The 27,416-nt window shown below is 36.2% G+C and overlaps 1 protein-coding gene across 1 annotated transcript; it reads left to right on the top strand.

The window, feature by feature from the left end:
• Nucleotides 1-26,680, top strand: upf3b (UPF3B regulator of nonsense mediated mRNA decay). The gene is made up of 10 exons (XM_039766094.1): nt 1-232; nt 2,937-3,043; nt 5,416-5,522; nt 9,020-9,118; nt 10,848-10,958; nt 16,824-16,867; nt 19,046-19,228; nt 22,503-22,666; nt 22,894-23,197; nt 25,827-26,680. The coding sequence occupies exons 1-10, from the start codon at nt 128-130 to the stop codon at nt 25,956-25,958; spliced, it is 1,356 nt and encodes a 451-aa protein (XP_039622028.1). The 5' UTR covers nt 1-127; the 3' UTR covers nt 25,959-26,680.
• Nucleotides 26,681-27,416: the final 736 nt, after the last annotated feature.

Raw genomic sequence — 27,416 nt, forward strand, 5'->3', positions numbered from 1 at the left:
CCAATGATCATGAAGAGCCGCTTGTTGCTCTACTCGAGGCTCATTGAAAGTTCGTGCGGTGCTTATGTATGCTGCGAATGTCTTAGTCAAGAGTTTTCAGTTCAATGTTGTTTTTTAAAAGAGCAGTATGAAGGAAGACAAAGAGAATACTAAACCGAGGGAGAAAAGATTGGATATAAAATCCGAAGAGAATGAAAAGTCTGGCAAAGAGAAAAAAGAGGTTATGACCAAGGTGCGTTACGCTGATGGTGGTGACGAATTGACAGAAGGGAAGGCCCTTGTGTGAGATCTGACGTTGACAATCTGGTTATACAGACTACGAAAGTTGTTGGGGTTTTGTGTAAAATATTTAAGAGCAAATAGTGTACATATGACAGCATGGCGCTGTATAGTTTTCTGTAAAAGTGTTCCTTAAACTTCAACATTATGTTATTTACTTAAACTCTGTCGAGAGGGCAGGAGTGCCTTGTTCTGTTTTTCATTTTAAATATTTTTAACCCTTACGGTAATCAACTGACGAACACCGTAATTGTTGCCGATACGTTTTTATGGGAATACCTGGTCCGTCGCGAGTGAGTATTCATTTAGTTTCCAACTGTGAACATGTTCGTTTTACGATTGCATAAGCACAGGACCAGTCAGATTCTCATTCCCTTAACATAAAGGAAACGAAGTGGTCAGTGTTTTCCTTTACGATGCCAACCTAACGTGTAAAATAATGCTATTCTTTCCTGAATATAACGAGAAGTATGTGTCAAAACTCGGCTGCAGCGCGTCGAGTTAGAATACTTTGATTACTATTCCATATTCCAAAACTATTCCATAGTTTTAAGGACAATCTGCACAGTAATTTGAATTATTTGTCCAACAGTCGTTTCTTATACAGTTGTCTGTGTTTGTGCTTCAGTGTCGTGCTGTGATTTTGCTCCCAGACTTCAATCTTGGGAACCGTGTTGAATCAATACTTATTAATTTATCGCAATTTCGGTTCCGTTTGTATTCTTTACTTGCATTTCGTTAATTTATATTAAAAAATGATTGTTACTTTTGAAAAAGAGGGCGCTATAATGCCGTTTATAGAGAAAGTCAGAGAACAGGTTATCGGTGAAGCCCTCACATCAGCAGTCATGAAGAAGGATTTTTTCCCCTCAGATAATTTTACATGTAGCCTCCTTAGCGTTGCATTTTATCCCAAAAACACTTAAAAAGCGTTGCACGTACAGTTCCGTCCTGTGTTACTGCTCCCTTCACTACTAGCTGTTTGAGATCCATGGTTAAACTTCGAAGCCGCATGGAAGGTATTAGTAATACATAACGTCTTTAATATACTTAAAGCAAAGTAGTGATCTCTTCTTAGAAGCTAACAAAAATCAGTAACGGTGACCCCGAAAACTGTGCTCAATGTGCTTAATTTGTCTTGAATACTGTTCGTTTTGCTTGGATCGTCGTTCTGTTCAGAAGCCAACCATTATAAGTAGTCTTATTTGAAAGTAAAAGCACTTCCCCAGACTAGGCGTGTTGGCAGATATATACCTTAGTAAACCTATAAGGTGTAAACATTCAAACCCAAGTTTCTTAATATGTGAGGTCATTGACCTTTAATGTGAATAACTTAAAAATGTTACATGTAAGATATAGTATACAGTGAGTTGCTTGAGGAAGTCTTTGAAGTTATAGTGAATTCATGTCATTCACTAGACATTGTACAGAGCCAGTCAAATATATGTTATGTTTTAATCCACACTTTGGAGTATAAATCAAGATAGATTATACTAAAGTATTATGATGCAGGCATGTGTGGTCTTGGTCTCCATATTACAAGAAGGATATAAAAGGAATAAAGAAAGCACAGCAAAAAGCTTCTAGAGTAATTCCTGAATCGAAGGGTATAAGAGATGATTGAAGGAATTCAGTTGATTCAGCATGTCTGTGTAGAGACTAAGGAGTGACAAGATGAAGAGTAGCTTTGAAATTGTAAAGGTGATAAGTAGGATGATGCCACCTCTTACTGTTCTGTAACCAGTTATCAAGTAGCATAACAAAACAAAACACCTAGTGTACCTTCAGATCTCTAATCTAACATTTTGGAAGTGTTAGTCAAATTGGAAATGATGAGCTATTTTGCATTAAATAGATTTTTTTAAAGTATTTCTATGCTCTTATTTGAACTTCCATAGTTATTTTATGCACTTACAATTTTCATATCCTTGGCTGCCAAACCATAGTAAATAAAATAAAAAGTACAAATTTGCATTCAATATATTTGTTAAATTTTCATTGTCATAGAACAGGAATATCCTTCATGAACAAAAGATAATCAATGTTCAGCTGTGTTTTACCTTCAGTATTTTTTTTTTTAAAGAATAAATTGTGTTCTGAGAAATAAGGGCTTGCTGGAAAACTGCAATGATGCACATTTTATTTCTTGTAATTCATGCTATATTTGGTTAGGAGTCCTGTTTCAGGAATGGTGCATTAAAGTTACCAGTATGTGGTTAATAAATTTACACAAAGCAGAAATATGAAAACTTCATCAGGCAGTCCATCTCTAAACTGAAAACAAAGATTAACATTATTACTTTCTGGTGTGGGTGCTGGGCATTCTCCTGATAAAGTCCAAAAGTATACAGTATATTAATGGTTTTGTGTCTAGGTGAAAAAAAGCTTCAGTAGCCATACCTGTGTGACATTTCAGTTTAAATGTATGTATATCTATGCCTTTCTTTATGCACCTTAAGTATGAAACCTTTACTTTGCTGGGGAACCTAAAATACTTGGAGAAATGTATGCCAAAATATTGCATGGAATGTGAGGCTTATTTTTTTTACATTTTTTTTTGTACTGTATGCAGATAGAATAATGGGAATCTGCCATTTATCATCTTTAGAAAGGCTGTCATATAAACAAGGTTAATGTTTTTCTTTCTTCCAATAAAGATTGTTATCCGCCGCCTTCCTCCAAATCTGACGAAAGAGCAACTTGAGGAGCAGCTTCAACCTCTCCCAGAATTTGATTATTTGGAGTTTTTTGCCAATGATACAAGGTATGAACACAAGCATTCTGTTTACTTTTGTAGTCTTACTATAAATGGTTAAATCAGTAAAATCCTAGACAAACTAAGTGTATTAATCCACCGCATAAGGAATATGTTCAGTATATCGATTTTTGAATTGACAGAAGCTTGATTACATAAAACCTGAATCTGCCGCAAATTCCAGTTAACCAGACCCCTGTATTGTAAGGTTGCTATATATTTAAGCCAGAAATAGGTAACCTGTACTGCAACTTAATGCAGGAACTCACCTAGGATTCTGTTGGAGACCCTGTGCACCCTGAAAGTTCCGAAGGAGAAGACTCCAGTTCAGAGAGGTGGATATAGGTGAAACAAGCTAATATGTAAATGCAGAGGAGTATTACACACTATACTTAGGCATTAATCCATAAGTTAGAAATGTCCACATATTTCAACACCATGCTGTGCTGGATGATGATTCTGATATCTCTTGGGTTGGTAGGAAGGAATGAGGAATTCTAGCAAGACACTGTTAAACTAACCCCATGAGAGAGAGATGCAATGAGAGTAGGGTAGTAACTATTAAGAGTATAGTCATACAGGCTTGCACAAGAGATAAGGCGCCTTGTTCTGTGGTAAATTCTTGGTGCACAGATGGAAGACCTTTTGAGCTTTATGACTGTCCAACACAGGTTCAACATTATTTACAGAAAGCATTTATACTATCTGTGTATGAAAGATGTTTTGCTTGGCTCTTATGATTTGGAGTTTTACATTATGGTAGTACTGTTTTGTGAGCACATAAATAAAAATATATGCACATACACAAAATGGTCTGAACAAATATCAGTATGACTGAAAAGAAGAGAACTCGCACCTTGGAGTTTCAAGGTAAATCTAGCACAAAATTGAAAAAGAAATGTTCTCTTCATTGAGATTGAAGAAAGAAGTTGATATTTTGTTTCTTTAGAAGTCAGCAGTCAGTTGCTTTTTTTTTCATGTTTAAGAAATATCGTGTTAGAACAGGGTTAGGGCTTCTACACACTTCAGCTGACATGATGTGTGTACACTTGAAAGTATACTCAGAGTATACCGATCCTTTAAACGGAAAGCAGGTTCTGCACATTTAGCGCATGTGCATTTCTGCTGCTGTGAGGTTTTCTTAAGTTACTTTTCTCAGTTACTAAACTGACCTTGGATGTGTGGGAGTAAAGTGGGTGTTTTCCTATTACTGTTAAATTCAATTCACTTCATAGTTTAACCATTTTCCTCTCTTATCTTTTTGGTAGCTAATAACAATGCAATACTTGTGCTTGATGTACAAGTTTATAACAAAAATGTTCTATGAAGTTTTCAAAAGATTATGCACTGGAAGACAAATTCAAAATCTTGATCTTGTTTGAATCGGGAATGGTTTATGTTGTAGTGTGTTAGCCTAAGTCTTTTTTCTTGGCTATCAATACAAAAAATGATAAGTGCAATAATAGATTAAAACGTAGCATTTTTGGGTGGAGTGTTCCATTAAACAGAAGTGACAAATTTTAAATATTTGAAGTGTTTTTACCAATATTACAGAGTGAATGCACTCTGTAATACAGTCTGTGATAGCACACACTCCTCTCTGCTAACTCTAAAACATGCACAAAAACACAGCTTTCTCAAAAGTTTTGATCCATATAAGGCAGTAGAGTGTTGTACCGTGTTAGCCATAGATTGATACAGGAGAAAGTAGGGAGAAATGACACCTTTTATTGGCTAACTAAATAGATTACAAATGCAAGCTTTTGAGGCAGCTAAGGCCCCTTCATCAGCCTTAGCTGCCTCAAAAGCTTGCATTTGTAATCTATTTAGTTAGCCAATAAAAGGTGTCATTTCACCCTACCTTTCTCCTGTTTTAATTAGCCTGTCATTGTTTATTATTCCTTAAACCTAACTTGTCATCATTATTTTACATTCTTATATAACATCAGTCTGGTATTGAAAATATTTACTTTTTGCACTTTACTGTAAATGTACTGTTTTTTTTTTTTTTACCCGACAGAAGCACACATTTATTGTGTATGATTCTATTTTTATTCTTTTTTTCTTTATTAATGCAAGTTGAGCATGTATAATATAAATTCAATAATATTCAAAGAAAATTATAGATTTGTTAAATGTGTGTATGTAATGTGGGAAGTAATAAGGTTGGATTAAATGAGATGGTCTCTGAATTTCTTTGCTTTTTTTTTTTTTTACTACTGTAAAGCAGTTCTCAATCATTACATGTGTAATATAGATATTCAGACTTATTTTTCAGATGCTAGGTAAAGCTCTTGTATTGTAATGAGATCTCAATATAACACATGTATAAAACTTTGTACCAATATAGCCTTTTCTAATTGCTTTTGCTTTGTTGGCAGCCTGTATCCACATCTTTATTCTAGAGCATACATTAACTTCAGAAACCAAGAAGATATAGTTTTGTTTAGAGATCGTTTCGATGGCTATGTTTTCATCGACAGCAAAGGTAAATTTAAAACAATAGAGTAAAAGAAATACTTCATCCACTTAGTATATTAAAAGTTGTGTTGTAAACATGGGTGTATTGTAATGTGAACAGGTGCTAAGTGCATTGAATTGTGGTTTATGACAACTTATATTCCAATTACTGATTGGTAGATATGTGTCTTTCAGTTACCTTTCCTTCAATTTGCAGTTTGTGGGCATCTGTCTTGTGTTGTTTGTGATGGTTGCTTTGAATCTTATTTTACTCCTCTGCTCATTACATTTCAAAAGTAGTTGGAAATTTAAGCAATTACTATGAGTAATTAATATAATAAAGGAAACCATTGCATAAATGGACTAATTGGGATAGGCTGCCATTACCTTTTCACTTTACCTTTGCATATATTTTACAAGTGTCTAGAGAGATTGTACCCAAAGAAATTCCATAATATTGTGTTTTTGTACTGAAAATCAACTCCAACACCACAACCCCACGTAGCAGTTAGTATTTAAACTGGCCCTTATCTGCCGAAGTTTGGCAATAGATTGAGTTAATTATTAGTTATACTTCATCAATTAGATGTAAACTGTTAATGTGTAAATTTAGAAAAATTTGCATCCTTCTTCGATAGCCAAAACTGTAAATAAGAATTTAAAAAAAATGTCAACATCAAAAATATGCTACTAAAGTAGAAAGTATTTTTTTTAAGCCATGAAAAAATAAAAATACTTAACTGATATTTAATACGTTGTGTAAAGATATGAGAATGTAATACAGATTAGAAATACAGTAATCTCTTAGGGCCAGACATATATATTATATGTCTGAAGACAATGATAATAGAATTTAGCTTAAATGTGGTTGAGAACAAATACAAACTTATCAGCGTCAGCCTTTAATCAAAAATAGCCTTCATATCTAATATGGCTTAATTTAGTGATTCTATTACAAAGTGTATGCGTTTAGATGTCACATCAGCTATGAAAGTTAAAAGGTGTTATTATAATCTGAATTAGCTCAACTATGAAGACTTTTGCAGCCCTACTTGGAGGGTACAGAACCAATACTCCAATTTTGTGTCCATCAAGGAGAGCGTGGTTGACACATTGAAATCAGGAAACAGATTGTTTCCTAGGGAACCATTCATTGCAAAGGGTTTAGTGTAAGAGTCCAAGAATTTTTTGACAGCTGTCATGTATTCCAGTTCTTGTGAGACTCTGACCACATTTAAAATTTACACGGTTAATCTAATTCATTACCTTGTGTTATCCAGTGCCTGTATTAGCAAGCATTAAGCACAAGGCAGGAACCAGCCCATTGTAGAGCCCAACTGCACAGTCTCACACTCACATTTACCCCGAGGACAAGTTAGAGCATCCAGTTAACCCAATATTACACACCTTTGTGGATGTTTTGTAGAAAACCCATGGAGAACATGCAGATTCCATACAGATAGTTGCTGAGTATGGAATTGAAACCCAGGAAACTAGAAGCAGCAACAACAAAAAACAAAGTGTTAAATTTAGTACATTGTTCTTGTTAGAGCAAAATATTAAAGTGTACAATTTCCACTCTTATAGTTTTAAATCAACTTTATTGCAGTGATGACCCAAAAGTTATTTCCTTGGGTCAGCAGTTCTTTACCCCACTTCATACTGTCTTAAAGGATACATTCAGTATTGTTTAAATTACATTTCATTTTTTCAGTTATGACACACGTTCCTTTGCCCACAAACATTAATTATTATTTTTAAATTATTTATTGAAAGAAAATTCTCACTTACTGGCTTTGTCTAGGAAACTTTGTTTTTGTCTTAGCTTAGCATTCACAGTCAAATAAACCAGTTATTTGTTACAAAACTCCTGCATTTTAAATTAACATTGCTATCATAATGAAAGTGGCTTATTTATCTTAATGACCTTTGTAGCAGCACTTGGTTTTAATTATGTGTTCCTAATTTACTCTAGGATATTCTTCATCTTTTACATTCATATATTTCCTGTTGTAAAAACAATTAACTTTTTTATAGGATTTAGTAACAGGTTATTTGGTTTTTTTTTTTCTCTTTTGTTTTTGTAAAGTTAACTCCACAAATATTTGTACAGTGACACCATTTTCATAATTTTGGCTATAAATGCTGCTATAATCGACCTGAAATGAAGAAATAATTTAATGATTGAAGTGTAGGCTTTCAGCATTAATTCAAGGGTTTAACAGAAATATTGTATCATATTTTTTATACATGGGCCCCCCCATTGTCAGGGGCTCAAAAGTATTTAGACAATTGACTGACAAGCTGTTCCATAGCCAGATGTAAGCAGGTCCCTCATTATATCATTAACTATTAAGCAGGCAGAAGGTCTGGAATTGATTCCAAGTGTGGAATTTGTATTTGTAAGTTGTTGCTGTTAACTGTCACTATGATGTCCAAAGAGCTATCCATGCAAGTAAATGCATGCCATCTCTATGCAGAGAAAACAAAACAATCCCATCCAAGAGATAACAGAAACACCAGGAATGGTCAAATCAACCATCTGGTTCATTCTTAAAAAGAAAAACTGGTGAGCTCAGAACCAGATGGCCTGGGCAACCATGGAAGGCAACTGTACTGGATGATTGCTGAATTCTTTCCTTGATGAAGAAAAAGCAATTTACGACATTTAGCCAAACCAAGAACACTCTCGGGAGGTAGCCCTATCACTGATTATTTCTGAAGTGTACTGGGCTATTGTCTGCTCATATTTGGACAAATGCTGCAAAACTGATGGACAATGAGCCAAAATATACCACAAAAGCAAAAGCAGTGCTTTTCAAGGCAAATAAGTGGAATATTCTTCAATGACCAAGTCAATCAACTGACCTCAACCCAACTTGACATGCATTTCACTAGCTGAAGACAAAACTGAAAGCAGAAAGTCGAATGAACAAGCATCACCTGAAGACCACTGCTTTGCCAGGCCTTTACTGCATCAGTAGGGTGGAAACCCAGCATTCGGAGAATGTCATGGTTTCCAGACTTCAAGCAGTCATTGAGTGCAAAGGATTATAAATCAGGTATTGACAATAATCGTTATATTCATGATTAATTTAGTTTGTCAAAATACTTTTGAGCCCCAGAAAATAGGGGGACCATGTATATAAATGTCTGTCTCTTCTAAATGGCACATGCAGTTTTAATTTAAGACATTTAAGAAAAACATTGTAAGTCTACACTTCAATCACATCTTGATTGCTTCATTTCAAGTCCATTGAGATGGCGCACACATCCAAAATTATGAACATTGTATCATTGTCCAAATACTTATGGACATATCTGTTTGTACAATATAATTATTATTAACATCATTTTGCACATTTTATTTTATAGAATTTTCTAAAATTATAGATAATTTGCTTGGTTTTGTATGCATGTTGATCCTGACTGTTTTTAAAGATTTTCCCATTATACCAAAACTATAGTAAAAATACATTTTGGGAAATGCTGTCTTTTTAATTTATCATTTGTTTTGCAAATAAGGTCAAGAATACCCTGCAATTGTAGAGTTTGCTCCATTCCAGAAAGTTGCAAAGAAAAAGGCCAAAAAAAAGGATGCTAAAGCAGGAACAATTCATGAAGGTATAACTTGCTTTTAAAGTATAATGCGGTATGTTTTTATTACGTGACTTTCTTCTCCTTTGCTGAGTGTTTTTGTTCATCCCAAAAAGCAAGAAGCAGGAAGATCACCATGTTGTTTACAATATTTGTAGAACTATTAAACCTAGTAACTATTGTGATTTTATTTTTTTTTTATAAATATTGTTGCCTTTCAAATGCTGACTTTCACATCTTTGTTGCAGATTTTCTATGTCAAAAAAACAAAGACAAGACTATTTATTTCAGGGAATATCTTAAACTTTAAACCATAATAATGCATTGACATTGATTTAAATACAACATTCATAAGAGACTGACAGTAGCATGTAGAGAGGTAGGTGTCCATGACGATGTCAGTAAAGTTGTTCTTCATCAAGGCATAAGAAGGAAGATAACTGGTTAGTAAGTGTAATTTGTTATGTTTGCAAACTAAGTACATTTAGGGTCATCATTCTTCTACTTGGAGCTTTGATGTATGAATGTACTTGAACCATGATCCATGAAACCAACCAAATTGCTTGATATGTGCGAATTAGCAAAAATCCCAGTAAGTTTCTGGCATACATTACATACATACATACATAAATTTGTTTGATTTTAAGAATTCCAAAATTGTATATTTAGATGCAGATCTTCCGTCTTAGGTTGAAAATTGTAGTAAATTATTTCTAATCACTGAAATGGAGAGAGGGAGTGGGAGAATTCACCAGGAGAAAGTTCAGCTCTAAATCTTCAGGACTTGTACTAAATGTGTATGTTAGTTTTTCAAACTACCTTTTGCCATATAAGCCCCTGCTGTTATGAAGGAGACATAAGCCTGATGATAACTTTATTTGAAAACAAACACGAAACCATCAATGTGGTCCTTCTTCTCACAGAAATATCTTCTACAAGAGTCACTTGTTCCAAGTTCTGGACGTCTGATTACTTCTCTTATTCTTCAGTGTTAAATGAATTGTGTCTTTTAATAAACCATTCTCATCTTTAAACTATCGAGGATTCCATCCAGGCTTGGTTCCTGGTTTGTATCGAGTCCTAAAAGGATGGGCTCCTACTCCAGGTCCATGAATTGGAATAAGTAATGTATTGAATACAAACTTTTTTCTGGATTAGACAATAAGTATTGGTTGTTATGCATTTACATTTTAATTCCTAGTACTCTAACTATGCTATTTAATGTTTATTAAGAGTATCGTCAATTCTTTTAGCATGCGGTAACTTTGGCAACATGAATAAGCAACTGTTGTGTACCATAAATGGACTATTTTTTTTGTTATCCAATGCTGAGTAATGAGCACTACTAAAAATACAGAGTATTTTATAATGGCTTGAAGCATAAACGCATGTAGTGTTATAACATTTATAATTTCTAACAGGTGGTGGTCGACAGTTTGCCTATATGTATGCCAAAAGGTTTGATAGCACGATGGAGAGTAAAGCTCATGTTCCTATAACCCCTACAGTAGATTTATTTGTTGAACACTGTATATTTGAATGCATAGTAAATTTGAATATAGTTCCTATAGATGCTTGTTTTCTACCAAATATTTGATTGTTTTCAGCAATTATAGGTTTATTCCTGTGCAGTCTAGGATTAGGCTACAATTAAGTGCACTTATATACTTTAAACATTTTTACTTTGGAAACACATCATACATAAGAATGTTAACTAAAAACAAAGTACCCTTCACTTTTTATATTTTTTAAACAGACTCGGATTTCAAAAAGTTTTTGGAAAATTACAATGGTGACGAAGAAAAAACTACTTCAACTCCTGAAACGCTTCTTGAGGAAATTGAGGCCAAAACCAAAGAATTAGAAGGTAAGTAGCATAAGATGAGATCTAAAGTTTAGATTTTAATTTCTTTATCCTCACTAGTTTGGTTTATTAAATTAATATTTCCTCAGGGTATCAGTTTATTCATCATTTTATACAAGGCATGTTTTTACCCTGCGTCACTCCACAGTAACATATTTGCCCTGCAGCTAGAGGAACACAGAAGTTCAACTTATAGGTGAACAACCATGCAGTGAAATGGGCTTCAGTGTTTTATCTGTTTACTTATTTTGTTTTTGGACAGAAAGATGAAACAATGAATTGGGAGATGCGCCAATACTGTTTTTTTCACAATGATAACAATACTGTGTCAATACTGTAGGACAGTACAGAGTACTTAACAAGTAGATTTATTAGAAGGAAAGATGCTACATTATTAAAAACAAGTAAGAGAACAATTTTATTTAATAAGTCATAGTGAATGAAACACTGCATTTGCTTACAAAAGAATAAACATCCATTTAAATACATTTTATTAAAATGAACAGCAACTCTTGTAAATGTTTGATATTTCGACACAGAAAAAATAACTAAGCGTAATTCTTTGCAACTTATACCTAGCTTAACTATGCTTTCAAATGTTGGAGGCAAGTTCTTTAAAAAAAACAAAGAAAAAAGAAAAACATTTTAGTCTGTTTTTTCTCTTATCAGTCTGTCTATTGCTGTACAAATTAATACATAGTGCTGAAAGATGTTTTTGTGCTAACGCAGCAATGATGAGTACTGTGTGATCATGGGATATTAGTTTCAGATACTGTAGGTATGTCTGCACTTCGTTTATTGCCATGTGTACATAGTACAAACCGGATTCCAAAAAAGTTGGGACACTATACAAATCGTGAATAAAAACTAAATGCAATGATGTGGAGGTGCCAACTTCTAATATTTTATTCAGAATAGAACATAAATCAAGGAACAAAAGTTTAAACTGAGAAAATGTATCATTTTAAGGGAAAAATATGTTGATTCAGAATTTCATGGTGTCAACAAATCCCAAAAAAGTTGGGACAAGGCCATTTTCACCACTGTGTGGCATCTCCCCTTCTTCTTACAACACTCAACAGACATCTGGGGACCGAGGAGACCAGTTTCTCAAGTTTAGAAATAGGAATGCTCTCCCATTTTTGTCTAATACAGGCCTCTAACTGTTCAATCGTCTTGGGCCTTCTTTGTCGCACCTTCCTCTTTATGATGCGCCAAATGTTCTCTATAGGTGAAAGATCTGGACTGCAGACTGGCCATTTCAGTACCCGGATCCTTCTCCTACGCAGCCATGATGTTGTGATTGATGCAGAATGTGGTCTGGCATTATCTTGTTGAAAAATGCAGGGTCTTCCCTGAAAGAGATGACGTCTGGATGGGAGCATATGTTGTTCTAGAACCTGAATATATTTTTCTGCATTGATGGTGCCTTTCCAGACATGCAAGCTGCCCATGCCACAAGCACTCATGCAACCCCATACCATCAGAGATGCAGGCTTCTGAACTGAGCGTTGATAACAACTTGGGTTGTCCTTGTCCTCTTTGGTCCGGATGACATGGCATCCCAGATTTCCAAAAGAACTTGAATCGTGACTCGCCTGACCACAGAACAGTCTTCCATTTTGCCACACTCCATTTTAAATGATCCCTGGCCCAGTGACAATGCCTGAGCTTGTGGATCTTGCTTAGAAATGGCTTCTTCTTTGCACTGTAGAGTTTCAGCTGGCAACGGCGGATGGCACGGTGGATTGTGTTCACTGACAATGGTTTCTGGAAGTATTCCTGAGCCCATTCTGTGATTTCCTTTACAGTAGCATTCCTGTTTGTGGTGCAGTGTCGTTTAAGGGCCGGAGATCACGGGCATCCAGTATGGTTTTACGGCCTTGACCCTTACGCACAGAGATTGTTCCAGATTCTCTGAATCTTCGGATGATGTTATGCACAGTTGATGATGATAGATGCAAAGTCTTTGCAATTTTTCGCTGGGTAACACCTTTCTGATATTGCTCCACTATCTTTCTGCGCAACATTGTGGGAATTGGTGATCCTCTACCCATCTTGGCTTCTGAGAGACACTGCCACTCTGAGAAGCTCTTTTTATACCCAATCATGTTGCCAATTGACCTAATTAGTGTTTATTGGTCTTCCAGCTCTTCGTTATGCTCAAATTTACTTTTTCCAGCCTCTTATTGCTACTTGTTCCAACTTTTTTGGGATTTGTTGACACCGTGAAATTTTGAATCAACATATTTTTCCTTTAAAAATGATACATTTACTCGGATTAAACGTTTGATCTGTCATCTACGTTCTATTACAAATAAAATATTGACATTTGCCATCTCCACATCATTGCATTCAGTTTTTATTCACAATTTGTTTAGTGTCCCAACTTTTTTGGAATCCGGTTTGTATAATAAAATTCTTACTTGCATACCTACTTCTGAATAGTGACAGAAAATACAATATCATCAAAAGATGCACACAAATGTATTTCTAACCTGTTTTAACCCCCTATTCATATGTTCTATGTAAAATGAAAGAATTTTCATTGTCAGTCCATTCACAATGGAAACTCGCATATTAATTTCTTTCAATAAAGTAAATCTATCCTTATTTTTTTATATTATGTTTTTCATTTATTGTTTTTAGCATAAGTACATAGTGGATACTTCACCATTAGTGGCATCTCTGCATAAAGATCAGCTACAAACGTTAGCTTATTGCGCATCTTGCCACACAAGGAGTCATCCAGCAAATCGTTGTAAGTGTCAACTGCAGTAACATAAAACAGAGTGAAGAGATGTGAAACATTAAATTATATTTCAAATATTAAAGGCATGTGTAAATCGCATACTGTATATTCTAACTTCATATCCGTATCTGGCAGCTCTAGTGGAGATAAGCTTGGTACCCTGAATAACCCTATATGAACTCAGATCAAAAACATAAGGAAATCTGACTGGTCCACAATAGCCATGTATTTAATTGCAACCTTATTTCTCTGGTGGAAAACAGTTGTGTTAAGTATTCCCCGATTATATCCTCCTCATGTCTTTAGTATTAGAAGTAGATTACAGCTTTTCGTATTTTACATTCCATCCCTCCTTGATTTCTGTCACTTGACTTTTGGGTCCAGTACATAGTAGTTTGTTTGTTTTTAATTATTATTATTATTTTTTTAATAACATGGTTTGCGGCCACAATACAGTCTATAAAAAGTACAAGTACTTACGTGGCCGTATCAGACCGACAGAAAGAATAATGAATAGTATCTCTGCATCCCACTAAAGAGAATTGATAAAACTATAACAAGTTTGTAGATGGTTGCCAGTAAATTAGTGAGTTAGATAAAGTATTTTAAGAATTTTGCTGGAATTATGGAAAAATTGGGCAAAGTGTTATAGGTATTGAACAAGAGGAAAATAAGTGAGAAAGTAAGAGGTGATGGAAAGTACAGTGTGAACGTTTTCCTGATGTAGAGCAGTTGGGGCAGCATCAGTATTGCTGCACTTGCCATTGAAAATATTTCAGAGAAGATGTAATTGAAGAGAGTGTTTATGAGCATGGTTTACTAAAAAAGTAAAAAATATGCCTGATTAACATGGTCTCAGCATATGCCCTTCAGGTATTGGAAAAACAATTAATAGAATAAGGAGTTTTAAGGGGAGTATAAGGTCTGAGTTGGCAGTTTGAATGGATATGTGTATCCATTGTTAATGGTCATAATATAGTTTATGGGGCTTCTGGTTTGGCAGAAAAGGTGATAAACGTGAGAGCATTTTCTGTTTCACTGATTTAATAAAAATGTTTGTGGATGGCATCACTGTTTATTAAAGAAGAATGTAACATTTAAATTTGGTAGACTAAGGAACAACACTGATTGATTATTGGGTAAGAGGGACAAATAAGACATACCAAAGAATTTGACTGTGACGACTGTATACAGTGCATCCGGAAAGTATTCACAGCGCATCACTTTTTCCACATTTCCACATGTTACAGCCTTATTCCAAAATGGATTAAATTCTTTTTTTTCCTCAGAATTCTACACACAACACACCACAATGACAACGTGAAAAAAGTTTACTTGAGGTTTTTGCAAATTTATTAAAAATTAAAAAACTGAGAAATCACATGTACATAAGTATTCACAGCCTTTTCTCAATACTTTGTCAATGCACCTTTGGCAGCAATTACAGCCTCAAGTCTTTTTGAATATGATGCCACAAGCTTGGTACACCTATCCTTGGCCAGTTTCGCCCATTACTCTTTGCAGCATCTCTCAAGCTCCATCAGGTTGGATGGGAAGCGTCGGTGCACAGCCATTTTTAGATCTCTCCAAAGATGTTCAATCGGATTCAAGTCTGGGCTCTGGCTGGGCCACTCAAGGACATTCACAGAGTTGTCCTGAAGCCACTCCTTTGATATCTTGGCTGTGTGCTTAGGGTCGTTGTCCTGCTGAAAGATGAACAGTTGCCCCAGTCTGAGGTCAAGAGCGCTCTGGAGCATGTTTTCATCCAGGATGTGTCTGTACATTGCTGCAGTCATCTTTATCCCTTTATCCTGACTAGTCTCCCAGTTCCTGCTGATGAAAAACATCCCCACAGCATGATGCTGCCACCACCATGCTTCACTGTAGGGATGGTATTGGCCTGGTGATGAGCGGTGCCTGGTTTCCTCCAAGCGTGACGCCTGGCATTCACCCCAACGAGTTCAATCTTTGTCTCGTCAGACCAGAGAATTTTGTTTCTCATAGTCTGAGAGTCCTTCAGGTGCCTTTTGGCAAACTCCAGGCGGACTGCCATGTGCCTTTTATTAAGGAGTGGCTTCCGTCTGGCCACTCTACCATAAAGGCCAGATTGGTGGATTGCTACAGAGATGGTTGTCCTTCTGGAAGGTTCTCCTCTCTCCGCAGAGGACCTCTGGAGCTCTGACAGGGTGACCATCGGGTTCTTGGTCACCTCCCTGACTAAGGCCCTTCTCCCCCGATCGCTCAATTTAGATGGCCGGCCAGTTCTAGGAAGAGTCCTGGTGGTTTTGAACTTCTTCCACTTACAGATGATGGAGGCCACTGTGCTCATTGGGACCTTCAAAGCAGCAGACATTTTTCTGTAACCTTCCCCAGATTTGTACCTCGAGACAATCCTGTCTCGGAGGTCTACAGACAATTCCTTTGACTTCATGCTTGGTTTGTGCTCTGACATGAACTGTCCACTGTGGGACCTTATATAGACAGGTGTGTGCCTTTCCAAATCTTGTCCAATCAACTGAATTTACCACAGGTGGACTCCAATTAAGCTGCAGAAACATCTCAAGGATGATCAGGGGAAACAGAATGCACCTGAGCTCAATTTTGAGCTTCATGGCAAAGGCTGTGAATACTTATGTACATGTGCTTTCTCAATTTTTTTATTTTTAATAAATTTGCAAAAACCCAAAGTAAACTTTTTTCACATTGTCATTATGGGGTGTTGTGTGTAGAATTCTGAGGAAAAAAATGAATTTAATCCATTTTGGAATAAGGGTGTAACATAACAAAATGTGGAAAAAGTGATGTGCTGTGAATACTTTCCAGATGCACTGTACATCATTTTGAAGCAGTAGATATTTTAGACAATGCAATAAGGAAAATAAAGATGAAGTGTTTGCCAAGACTAAGTACCAGGAAGTTTAATATCAATAAATGGCAAAAAAGAAAAAAAAAACAATAAAATCAAGGACTAAAATAGCAGAACAAGTATAATACCCATACAGTATGTCTGGATTACTTCAGTGTGTTTTCGATTAATGTTTGCAAAGTTGTAAGCTGTTTTTGAACGTTTTCTGTGCTATGCTTATTTTTTCCTAAACATACATTTTTGTTTGCAGCAAAAAAAACTACACCTCTGTTGGACTTCCTGAAAAATAAACAGGTAATTTTTTTTACTGTTTTAAAATCCTATCACTGTTGACTAATTTTAATTACTTTATTTGTAGATGTATCTTTTTAACATCTATACCTAGGACGTTTACTGTAATACTAAGAACAAATTACACTTAAGCCTATGAGCACCATACTCATTATATTAAATTAATTGTGGTGATTGTTATGTCCAGGTCAGGCTGTGGAGCATGCACTGGTACAGTACATTGCCACGCCCACCACATGATGAAACAGCTCGGGATCCTGGTTAGCAACCCACAACCCAGGCAGACACACGTGGTCCAGTCCCACCCTCTGGGGTGTTACCCACTCAGGTCCTTAACAGTGAGGATCCTACGAGCCGGATCACCCTCTGGGAATTGTGCCATATGGCCATAGTGCTGTAACATTCACTCCCTCACAATGCAAGTAATGTGTCTCATTCAGGACATTGTAAGCAATCGCTCATTCAATACAAAGTCAAACCAGCGGTACACAAGGATTCTCTGAAGAGACACAGTACCAAAGGAGTCCAGTCACCTATCAGGTCACTGAATAGCATTCATGTTTTGCAACCATATAGCAGGACAGGAAGCATCAGGAATCTAAAGACTTGGATGTTTGTTATTTTGCATGGATGTCCGGAGAACGACACATCCATTTCCAGCTACCTCTACTGACTTCATAGGAAGAGTCACCAGAGACATGAACGTCACTGCCGAGTTAAGTAAACCTTTCGATAACGTCGACACTCTCTCTGCTAACAGACACACTGCAGTTGACTGTTCTCAACAGGTTATTCAAGGCCTGGATCTTGGTTTTTATCCAGGACACTTGCAAGTCCAGATACCCGGACTCCTTGCTCAAGAGCCCCGATCAGAGCCTTCATTGACTCCATGAAGATCACAGCATCGTTAGCAAAGTCAAGATCAGTGCATCTTTCTTCACCAACAGATGCCCCACAGCCACTGGACCCCACGACCTTGCCCAACACCCAGTCCATGCAAGCATTGAACAGAGTAGGAGCAAGAACACACCCCAACAAACCCTAGAATCAACTGGGAAAAACACAGAGGTTCTACCTCCACTCTGCTCAGCACTCACAGTACCAGTGTACAGGCCGGCCATGATATCGTGCAACCCTGAGGGAATCCCTTGAAGTCTTAGAATGTTCCACAGGGCAGCTCGATCAACTTAGTCGAATGCTTTATGAAAATTGACAAAGGCTACAAAGAAACTCTGCCGATATTCTTGTTTGTGCTCCATGAGAACCCTCCGTTCCAGGATGTGGTCGATGGGAGACTTCGTAGGGGTAAAAAATACCCTTAAGTTCACTCCCTCCCCAACATGTGCTCTGTTTTTAATTTTATTTTTAGGATGCCATACATTTTACAGTCTAATATTACCATATTTCTGTGTTTCTGATCTTTTGGTCACCTGTCTGTAGAGAAGCAGTAGTGGCAGTGCAGAGAAATGGCAAGAAAGTACCCACCTTATCTGTACAGTATTGTTTGCCCGGGCTGCGTGACCCACTTTAGGTTTAAACAGAGAAGCTTGCCAAGTTTTCACAATTAATAAAGCCTTTCTTGTAAAAAGTGAATCCCATACTCAGTAACGTGTAATCACTTTTTTGCTAAAAGAGAATCATATACATAGTCATCATCAGGTTTCAGGCAATAAACCAATTTTTGTTTAGTTTGTAGAGCTGATTACAAAGGTTCCAAGTACTGTATAATATTTTAATTCAGTTGGTTTCTGTATAGCACTATTTATGGAATACATGCTTAGAGTGCTTTCACACATTTACAGCTATAATACAATAATACATTTCTAAACCTTACAACTTTATCATAAATAAACAGAAACTATGCTAAAACTGTTAAACATGTGCTAAACAGTAATTACGATTTGTTTGATATAAAATAAATAACAGTATAAAATAATTATACACCTATCTTTACTGATTGATTGGCTTTTCTGTATTTAGTAATAGTTTTGATTCAATATTGACTTTGAAAGTGTACAATTTATTACTAAATATTTAATTTATACGAAAACGGCAAAACAATTTTTAATTTTCAAGTCATAGTCTGTAATCATCATAAGTAACTTAGCTAAGGAGAGTTCTGGTTTCACTGTCTTTAAGGTCTATTTGCTGAGTTTTTGACTGGATTACTATTTTTTTTAGAGGATAAGAGAAGAGAAGCGAGAGGAAAGAAGGCGGCGAGAGCTGGAGAGAAAAAGGCTACGAGATGAAGAGCGAAGAAAATGGCGTGAAGAGGATCGTAGAAAGCGTAAAGAAGCAGAGAAACACAAAAAAGCTGGAGAGAAGCTGTATGAGAAGGAAAAAGTAACTGAGCCAAAAATTAAGGTATGTAATATACTACTAGATTATACTGAATGCAAATAAAATATTGGATATTGACGATGATTGAGGATATTTTCCTTTGTCGATTGGTTAGGCATATCATCAATATACAGTAAATAAACATCGCTAATTGACTCCAGACATTTGCAGAAGTTTCCTCAAAGTACCAAACTGCACCCGTTTTTTGTTTTTTTTTACCTTTTTTTCTTTCTTTTCTTTTTCTTTCCTTTGTATAATCTTCCACGCCTCACAAGAAAGCTGTCAGATACTCCTATTCACAGTAGGAGGCATGTAAGATTCCTGACTTTAGCAGGAGTGTGCTGTAGCTGAGGGAAGGCAGCCTGATTAGCGCATCACATATAAAATTTGAATTGGAAGACTGCAGATGTGTGCTGCTATGGTGCTCAGTATGCCCAATATTTCTCCCTGTTTTGTAGCATTGTTTTAGTCAGCTTACTCTCCTTAGCACAAGTTGGAATTCTTTTTAGACTTTGGCTGGTGTGCCTGTATTAAAAGGTCCACTGAAACTGCTCATTTGTGTGATGGGATGTCAGATTATCTGGTGGGTGACTGATTTCCAGGCTAATGCAGCTTGTAAATGACAATACAATATTTTTGGACACAATCTTTTTTTCCTCACCCATTTATCCTGCGTTGGTTCGTGGGACAGCCACAGCCTGTCTTTGCATAGGTTTTATAACATATAACACCACAGTGAGATTTGGTCTTGTGGGCAGTGCTTGATGTGGGCATGGGGATCCCCACTCCTTTCAATATCCTATACTAATAAACATGCACTCTGACCTCCAAGGGGGAAGGTCCTGTAAAAGTAATAATGAAATTGGAGGCTCCACTTTAAGCATTGATTGTAGGCAAATAGGAGTGCAATTGTACAGTGTACACAATGTAAAAAATCTAAAATATACCGATTACATCATATATCAGAGCAGTGCCTTACATTTCTTAGAGCCAGTCCAATTGCCGTTCTACATGTACATCATATACTGCAAGCTCGCAGTACCAGTCAGTGCTCCGCATTGTGCACTTTTTGTGACATGTTGTTTAACGCACACATGATAAGAAAAGGTAGAATATGCACTATAGCCAAGCCACAATGAAACAAAAAATTACTTTTTTTTTCTTTTTCCCTCCTACAGTCACTTTTTTTTTTTACTTAGAAGATGGTAGAAAGGGAAGTCAGGGAACAGTGATTGAGTGAGTAAAAGTAATTAGTAACTTCTAGTTTTCTGTTGGTAGACATTTATTTATTAATTAATTTTAATTTTAGAGTTTCATGCTAATATGGCATTGAGATTTTTAGTACTGTTAAATGAACTAGGAACGAATCACTTCTGAATTATCATAATAACATTACCGAATCCCTCTGTGTGCTAAGAGACAGGAATCTGTCAGACAAAAAAGCTAACTGTCCCAAGCTAAAACGTCCATACACCATTCCCCACCACCCCGTGCAGATGCTTTCCGCAGTACGTGGGTTGAGCAGTTACTTATTCTTAATCCACAAGCATCTCTCCAAAAACGGCCTCCCAATCAAGCGATGGTATCAGGCATCATCAATGTTTTGAAATGACGATGTGGACTTTTAAGACATCTCACAGTCCTAGGACAGAGTGATGTTGGCGCTCTTTTTCTATATATTGTCCCATAAGACTTGGAATCTGCATCCCCCAGTTAACTGACACTTAACTTCAAAAGTCAGTTCCACTAAAGCGCAAATTTAGAAGATATAGCACTGGGCCTCTCTTGGGTTTCACATGTCTAGTTTCTCCTCTGGGAAAACTGATCAATCACTGGTAAAAGACATTCAGAGATTTCTCATTGTTGCATCATTCACTCAGCACTTGATGAGTGAACAAAGGCCATAGTTCTGTCGTTGGCAACCTTGATTGAAAAAACTTTGCTTTTGTGTACACAACCTTTTGGTTGATAACAGGTTCAAACAATGGCAGGCAGTAGATGTGCACCATCATCTAAGCCTTTAATTCTGCTCTATAGCATATTGTATGGCAATATCCTATTGCATATGGTATGGCAATAACACAGGCTTGAACGACCTTCTACTCCATAGAGTAACTTAAGGCCATGCTGTAAAGCAGAAAACCGTCTGTAGTGGAGATTGATGTGGGTGCCTCATTGAGTCCAGCCATGCTAAACTCTGATCCACCTATATAGCTGGACTACCAGAACTCTGAAAAGAACATTTAAAAACTGGCCCAGAATTAGTGAGGTTTCCTGAGGTAATTCTTTAGATAGGAATTAAAGAACTATAATTCATTAGTGCCTTTCCCTATAGAAGCAAAAAAAGTCAAACCAACTTAACATAAATTTATGTTTATGATGTTTGTTGTCCTTTGGCTGTATATGCCTGCAAATATATCCATTTTTTTTCCTTTAGTTAGGAATTATTGTAATATTCTTATTGTGCAATAAACTGAACACATTTCTTCATAGTTTTGATGTCCTGGCTGGAGCGTGAATCGGAGATCTTCTTACTGATTTACTTTACTTTTGGAAGAAAAGTTATCAATTTTATTGAAGAAAAAGTCTTTTGTATGTACAGTATTTATTCACATTAAAGATGTTAAGCTTTTATATAGAATAATGCACATTTAACGCCACTCGATTCAGAAAGGGTTACTCTAACTTTGGTTAATGTTTGGGTGTTTTATTGGGCATATCTTGCTGAGATCTGGTATGTGTAACTTCTCTTGTAAATTTGTGTTCTGTATTATTCCTTTAAAAATGTATTTTTGTTTGCTTTGTAAAGCATTTTAATGGTGTGGTCTAAGAATGGGACTAAATAAAATAATTGACTGAAATCAGTGAGAGTTGGGATGTTGGGTGACTGCAGCCTTCCTTCAATTAATTGATAATAAGTCTGATCTGCTCCCTGTGTGATCTTCAGTGCACCTGAAAAAAGGTTATGCTGTCTCACTAAATATTGTCTAGTATCAAATCCTCTTATAAAATCTACTAATCATTAACATTTTATTATCAGGCTTGTGTTCTTTTTTTAATTAGTAAAAACTTGCTTACCATCAGGTTGATTTAAAACAAAATTCTGATTTTTTTTTGAATAATCGTACAAGTTTTTGCAACTTTTATCATGTGTAAATGTAGCACATTAAAGAAAGGTTACATACTAGTGTAGTAAGAACTGCCCTGTATAATCATGACACAAAAAAGTAAGTTTTTTCTTTTCAAGAATTTACTTTTCTAGCTTAGGTGGTAAATTTCTGTTGCTGTTTCCAAATAGCTTCTCAGAAAACCAGAAAGAGATGACTTTGAGTCTGAAAAGCTTAAAGAAAAACCAAGAAAATTAGACAAGGAGAAAATAAAAGATGATAAGTTTTCTATGGGTTTTGGAAATGAGCTGAAGAAGAGACCAGAAATTGGACACAGAGAGGACAAAGGAAGGAAGTGAGTGTACAGATTAATTCTTCTTTTATAGTAAATGCTTTTTTTATTTATTTGAATATTGCAATTTAGTATTTTTATATATAAATAGTATTGTTGATATTCAACATTGATTTTTCAGTATAGCAGAATTATGTTAAGATGGTTAGTTGTAATAATATTTAGATAAAAACTTTAATTACTGTTATATTTTCTGTAAATAGTTTTTGCTTTATTCCTCCAAAATGCAGGTATGATGAAGATGGTCGTAAAGATTACAGAGATATAGACCGAGAAAGAGACAAGCGTCAAAGAGAGAGGGAGCGTCTAAGGCGCCTAGATGAGGAACGTCGAAGAAGGAGGGAGCACCATGATACTGAATTCACTTATCGAAGAAGAGAAGAGGAAGGTAAAAAAGAAAAGGATTATGTGTGGGAGAGAAAGAAAAATGAAAATTCAGTTGACTCTCACATTGGCAGCTCTGACAAAAATGAGAAAACAATGAAAGAAGATAAAAAAGATGAACCTGTGAAGCGTGATCGTCTAAGAAATAAGGTAAATAACAGTGATATAGATACTCTTAACACTTAATACTGCAGTTATAATTTTTGAAAAGTTGTCCAATTACATTTGCATAAACCAGTAGCTTATAGAATCTTTACAGAAATGCCGAAAGAATATTCTGTAAATAATATTTTAATGGACTTCCCAGTTATTTATGAGTCATAAAGTACTAGCGATTAAATTCAGTGGACTCTAATAAGTTAGAATTTTCAGTTAATTAATTTATTCTTTATGTGCACCCAGCAGACTAAATAATAATAATTATATCTGTAATCTGAAAACAACATAGTCATAGAGCATAATGTTATTAACATTATTTGTCTAAATATGTATGTGTTTTGTGAAAAAGTTTGTTTATTTATATGCTATTACCTTACCCAAAAATATTTTGATACCAAGCTTGTTCTAAGAGCAATAATTAGAACCACAATAATACTTATGAATTGTTATTTATTAGCATGACTAGAAAAATACCCGCACTTCGCAGCGGCGACGTACTGCCTTAAAATTTTTATTAAATAGAAAATTAAACCTTTTTAAACTGAGGGAAAATATACCAATAATTATTTGTTAAGGATCTCTTTGTATACCACATTGTCAGTTCGGCACTCCGTTTGTAATATGATCAAGGTGTGCGCTGAGCTTACTCTTGAGCATGCAACGTACAGTTGGCCATGTGAACAGTAATCTTGTTTCAAATCTCACAGCTTGAATTGCTGCTGTCATAATCGGTTTGAGTTTCATGGTTTGTTTTAATTACGACAGTATTTGTAGGACTTGTGTTGAAGAGACATTCGGCATCTGTCAAGCGTTGTAAGTATACAACCGGTTTCATCGATAACTTCACATCCAGCTTTTGAGAGTTTAAACATTTATAAACATCAAAGTGTCCACTACTGAAATCGTCACCTGTCAATCTAAGATGTTTTAGAGGCATTGGCGGTTGTCGAAAGGTGTAAAATATTTGGCCATTTCGGTACACTTGAAAGCGACAACCGAACAATTCAGCGGCAACTATCAACTCCCATGCAGATGCATAGGTGAAGGGCTTAAGCATTTTACTCTTCTAGTACTCCTGTGTAGAATAATTATCTCCTGTACCATCATCAGTCCACACCTTGAATCTGTCCCAGTCATTCAATACATAAGACACAATGTTCCTCCGGATATCAAGAGTGAGCCTGATATGGCCGTGCAATATGTAACAAAGAGAATGGAAAAGGTAGGTGCCATCTCCGGGCATGGAAACCACTCGGTAAGTGACAGTTCTTTGATCGATGATGATCACCTCAATAGACATGTTAATGGGGGTACAGTTGGAATGATAAAGGAAATGGGTACCTGAACAATGTAAAGTAAGTCTAAAATACCTACACAATAACTATAATCATAATAAATGAACAATAAAACAGCAGAGAAGCCGTGGATTAAATAAAAAGGCTGTAGTTATCAGCAGGGAGACGTGAATCCCGTGGCGAAGCAAAGAAGGGAATGTAGAGACTGGAGCGACGGACGGCCTTATATAGGCAGGCAGCCAACAACTTGGGAGGTGTTGGGATGGGGGACCCAACGCCGCCTCACACGGTGACTGAGTTGCAGGCTATGAACGTATATATGTACGTAAGTAGGATTCAGTTAGTGTTAAGAACCCGCGTACCAAATTTCTTGAAGATGGGCCCATAAGTAACAAAGACCGTTGAAAAGTTCAATATGGCGGCTGACAGTGGAATCATACCACCGAAATAAGTACCAAATTTCAGCCTTCTACATACATGGGAAGTTGGAGAATTAGTGATGAGTGAGTGAGTGAGTGAGTGAGTGAGGGAGGGCTTTGCCTTTTATTAGTATAGATGAATGTTGAAATGTTTGTGGATACATTAAAAAAAACAATATATTTTTCTGGTGAGGCAAAAACTATCCCGTTTAAAAATAATCTGTTGCATTTTTCCTTATACCAAGCAGACAATTTAAGTATTGTTTATTATGACAACCTAATATACCGTATTTACTCGTGTACCATGCGCCGTCGTGTAAGACGCGCACCCTAATTTTTACAAAGAAAATCATTTTTCCCTGTGTAGGACGCGCATTGCGCTTCTATAGGAAGCGAGCGAGCGAGAGAAAAAGCACGAGCAAGCGTGAGAGAGAGAGCGAGCGCGAGCGAGAGAGCGAGCCCAAGCAGTTTCCTTGTGTATGACGGGCACCTGATTTTCTAATGTTAATTTTCAAGGAAAAATGTGCGCGTGTATACACGTGTAAATATGGTATTTAAAAAAGCATGAATGACAGTTTTCTAACTACCTGTTATTTGTTTATTTCATTTTTAAAATCAAAGTAAAATCATATTGATATAATTAAAGTGAGTGGAAAAGTTTGATTGTAAACAGGAAGCATATTCCTTCGTTTTTTATGGTGCTCAAATTGTTGCCAGCTGATGTAACTAAAAGGTCATTGTATACATCCTATGAAAGTAGGGCTGGGGATTTGGCAGATTACCCTGACTAAAGTGTTACACATTTAAAAACAGTCTTTGTAATAAAAATACATTCACTATGGAATTTTTTTCTCAGCCTTTTTTTTTTTTTTAAACATATTAATTTCTGCTGTTTCCTTCATGTAGGACCGACCAGCTTTACAGCTCTATCAGCCTGGTGCCCGAAGTCGAACCCGTGTAGTCAGTGCAGAGCCGCCTTGTGAAGATAAGAAATCGGAAACGGATGCCAAAACCGGTCAAGAAAAAGGAGAAGATTGAGAGTTGGGGAAAAGACAAGCTGGTTCTCTATGATCAACAAAGCTTTAATTTTAGGCTGGACTTGTGTGCCTGATCATAACATACACTTCCAACACTGGTGTGGATCGACAAGCAGATCATTATGCAGTTTGAGGATGTGGTCTCACAGAAAACTGCCGAAATGCTGAGCACTTAGGGCTGGCTATACAAGAAGTCAAAGCTTGCAGGGACCAAATACAGTAACTCTGAAGTGACATAAGGAACACATGGAGTCAAGTGAAAGAATACCCAGCATCATTCACGCTCTTACCTGAATAAATCTGCCTTGCCTTGTGTATGCTTTCTAAACAGTAATTTGTTAGCTAGGTTAGAAACGGATCAGACTATGAGCAGTTAACAGTGAATAGTAATATATTCCTCATATAAGTGATGCTGGTCTAGAGTTGGGAAGAGTTTTATTTCAAAGGATATTTAATGCAATTATTGTAGACGCTATCGAGTTAGATACTGTTACAAGTGAAAGCATGCTTGTAAATGTATCTGATATGCAGAAAAATAAACTAATTTTAGGTCTAAAGCAGATCTTAACATTGCTGTTGGCATGCACATTTTCCAATTAAATACAAATTATAGAATGTCTCAAATTCACAGCTATTTTGTAGTTGCTTTTTTGACTAGATTGTGGATTCACTATCCTTGGATGTTTGTAATAAAATTTATCAAGCAGATGCTTTTGGAATATATTTTGCTTTCTTTTTGAGCAGTAAGTTTCTGCATAACTTTTTCATGTGTTGATTTTTGATTCTTCATTTCTGCAATAATCTCCAGTGCCAGTGTTATTTCAGAAATCTAAACAGTTTTGGAAAATAGCAAATGTTCTATACATTTGTAATGTCTTTTGCTTCCTTCTGAGGATACTTGCTTCTTTTTAAAGTATATGCCAAATGTACAGTGAGCATCAAAATTTTTCCTGCATAAGAATTTGCCCACTTATATATACTTGGGTCCGTAAGTATTTGGTCAGTGACACAGTTTTCATAATTTTGACGCTGTACACCACCACAGTGGATTTGAAATAAAGCAAACATGATGTGATTGAAGTGTATACTTTTAGCTTTAATTTAAGGGGTTTACCAAAAAATTTCGTACAATCTGTTTAGGAATGACAGCCATTTTTCTGCATAGCCTCCCCATTTCCAGGGGCTCAGAAGTATCTGGACATTTGAGTGTTAGGGTGTTCCATATCCAGGTGGGAGCAGTTCCCTCATTATTTCATTAAATATTAAGCAGGTAAAAGGTCTGGAATTGATTCAAAGTGTGGAATTTGCATTTGGAAGCCATCACTGTGAACTGTCAATATGAGGTCCAAGGAGCTGTCCATGCAAGTACAAACAGTCCTTAATTAGGCTGAGAAAACAAAACAAACCCTTTGGAGAGTGGTCAGATAACCATTTGGTATATTCTTAAAAAATAAGGAAT

The sequence above is a fragment of the Polypterus senegalus genome, chromosome 10 (assembly GCF_016835505.1).
Source record: "Polypterus senegalus isolate Bchr_013 chromosome 10, ASM1683550v1, whole genome shotgun sequence".
Taxonomy (NCBI): Eukaryota; Metazoa; Chordata; class Cladistia; order Polypteriformes; family Polypteridae; genus Polypterus; species Polypterus senegalus.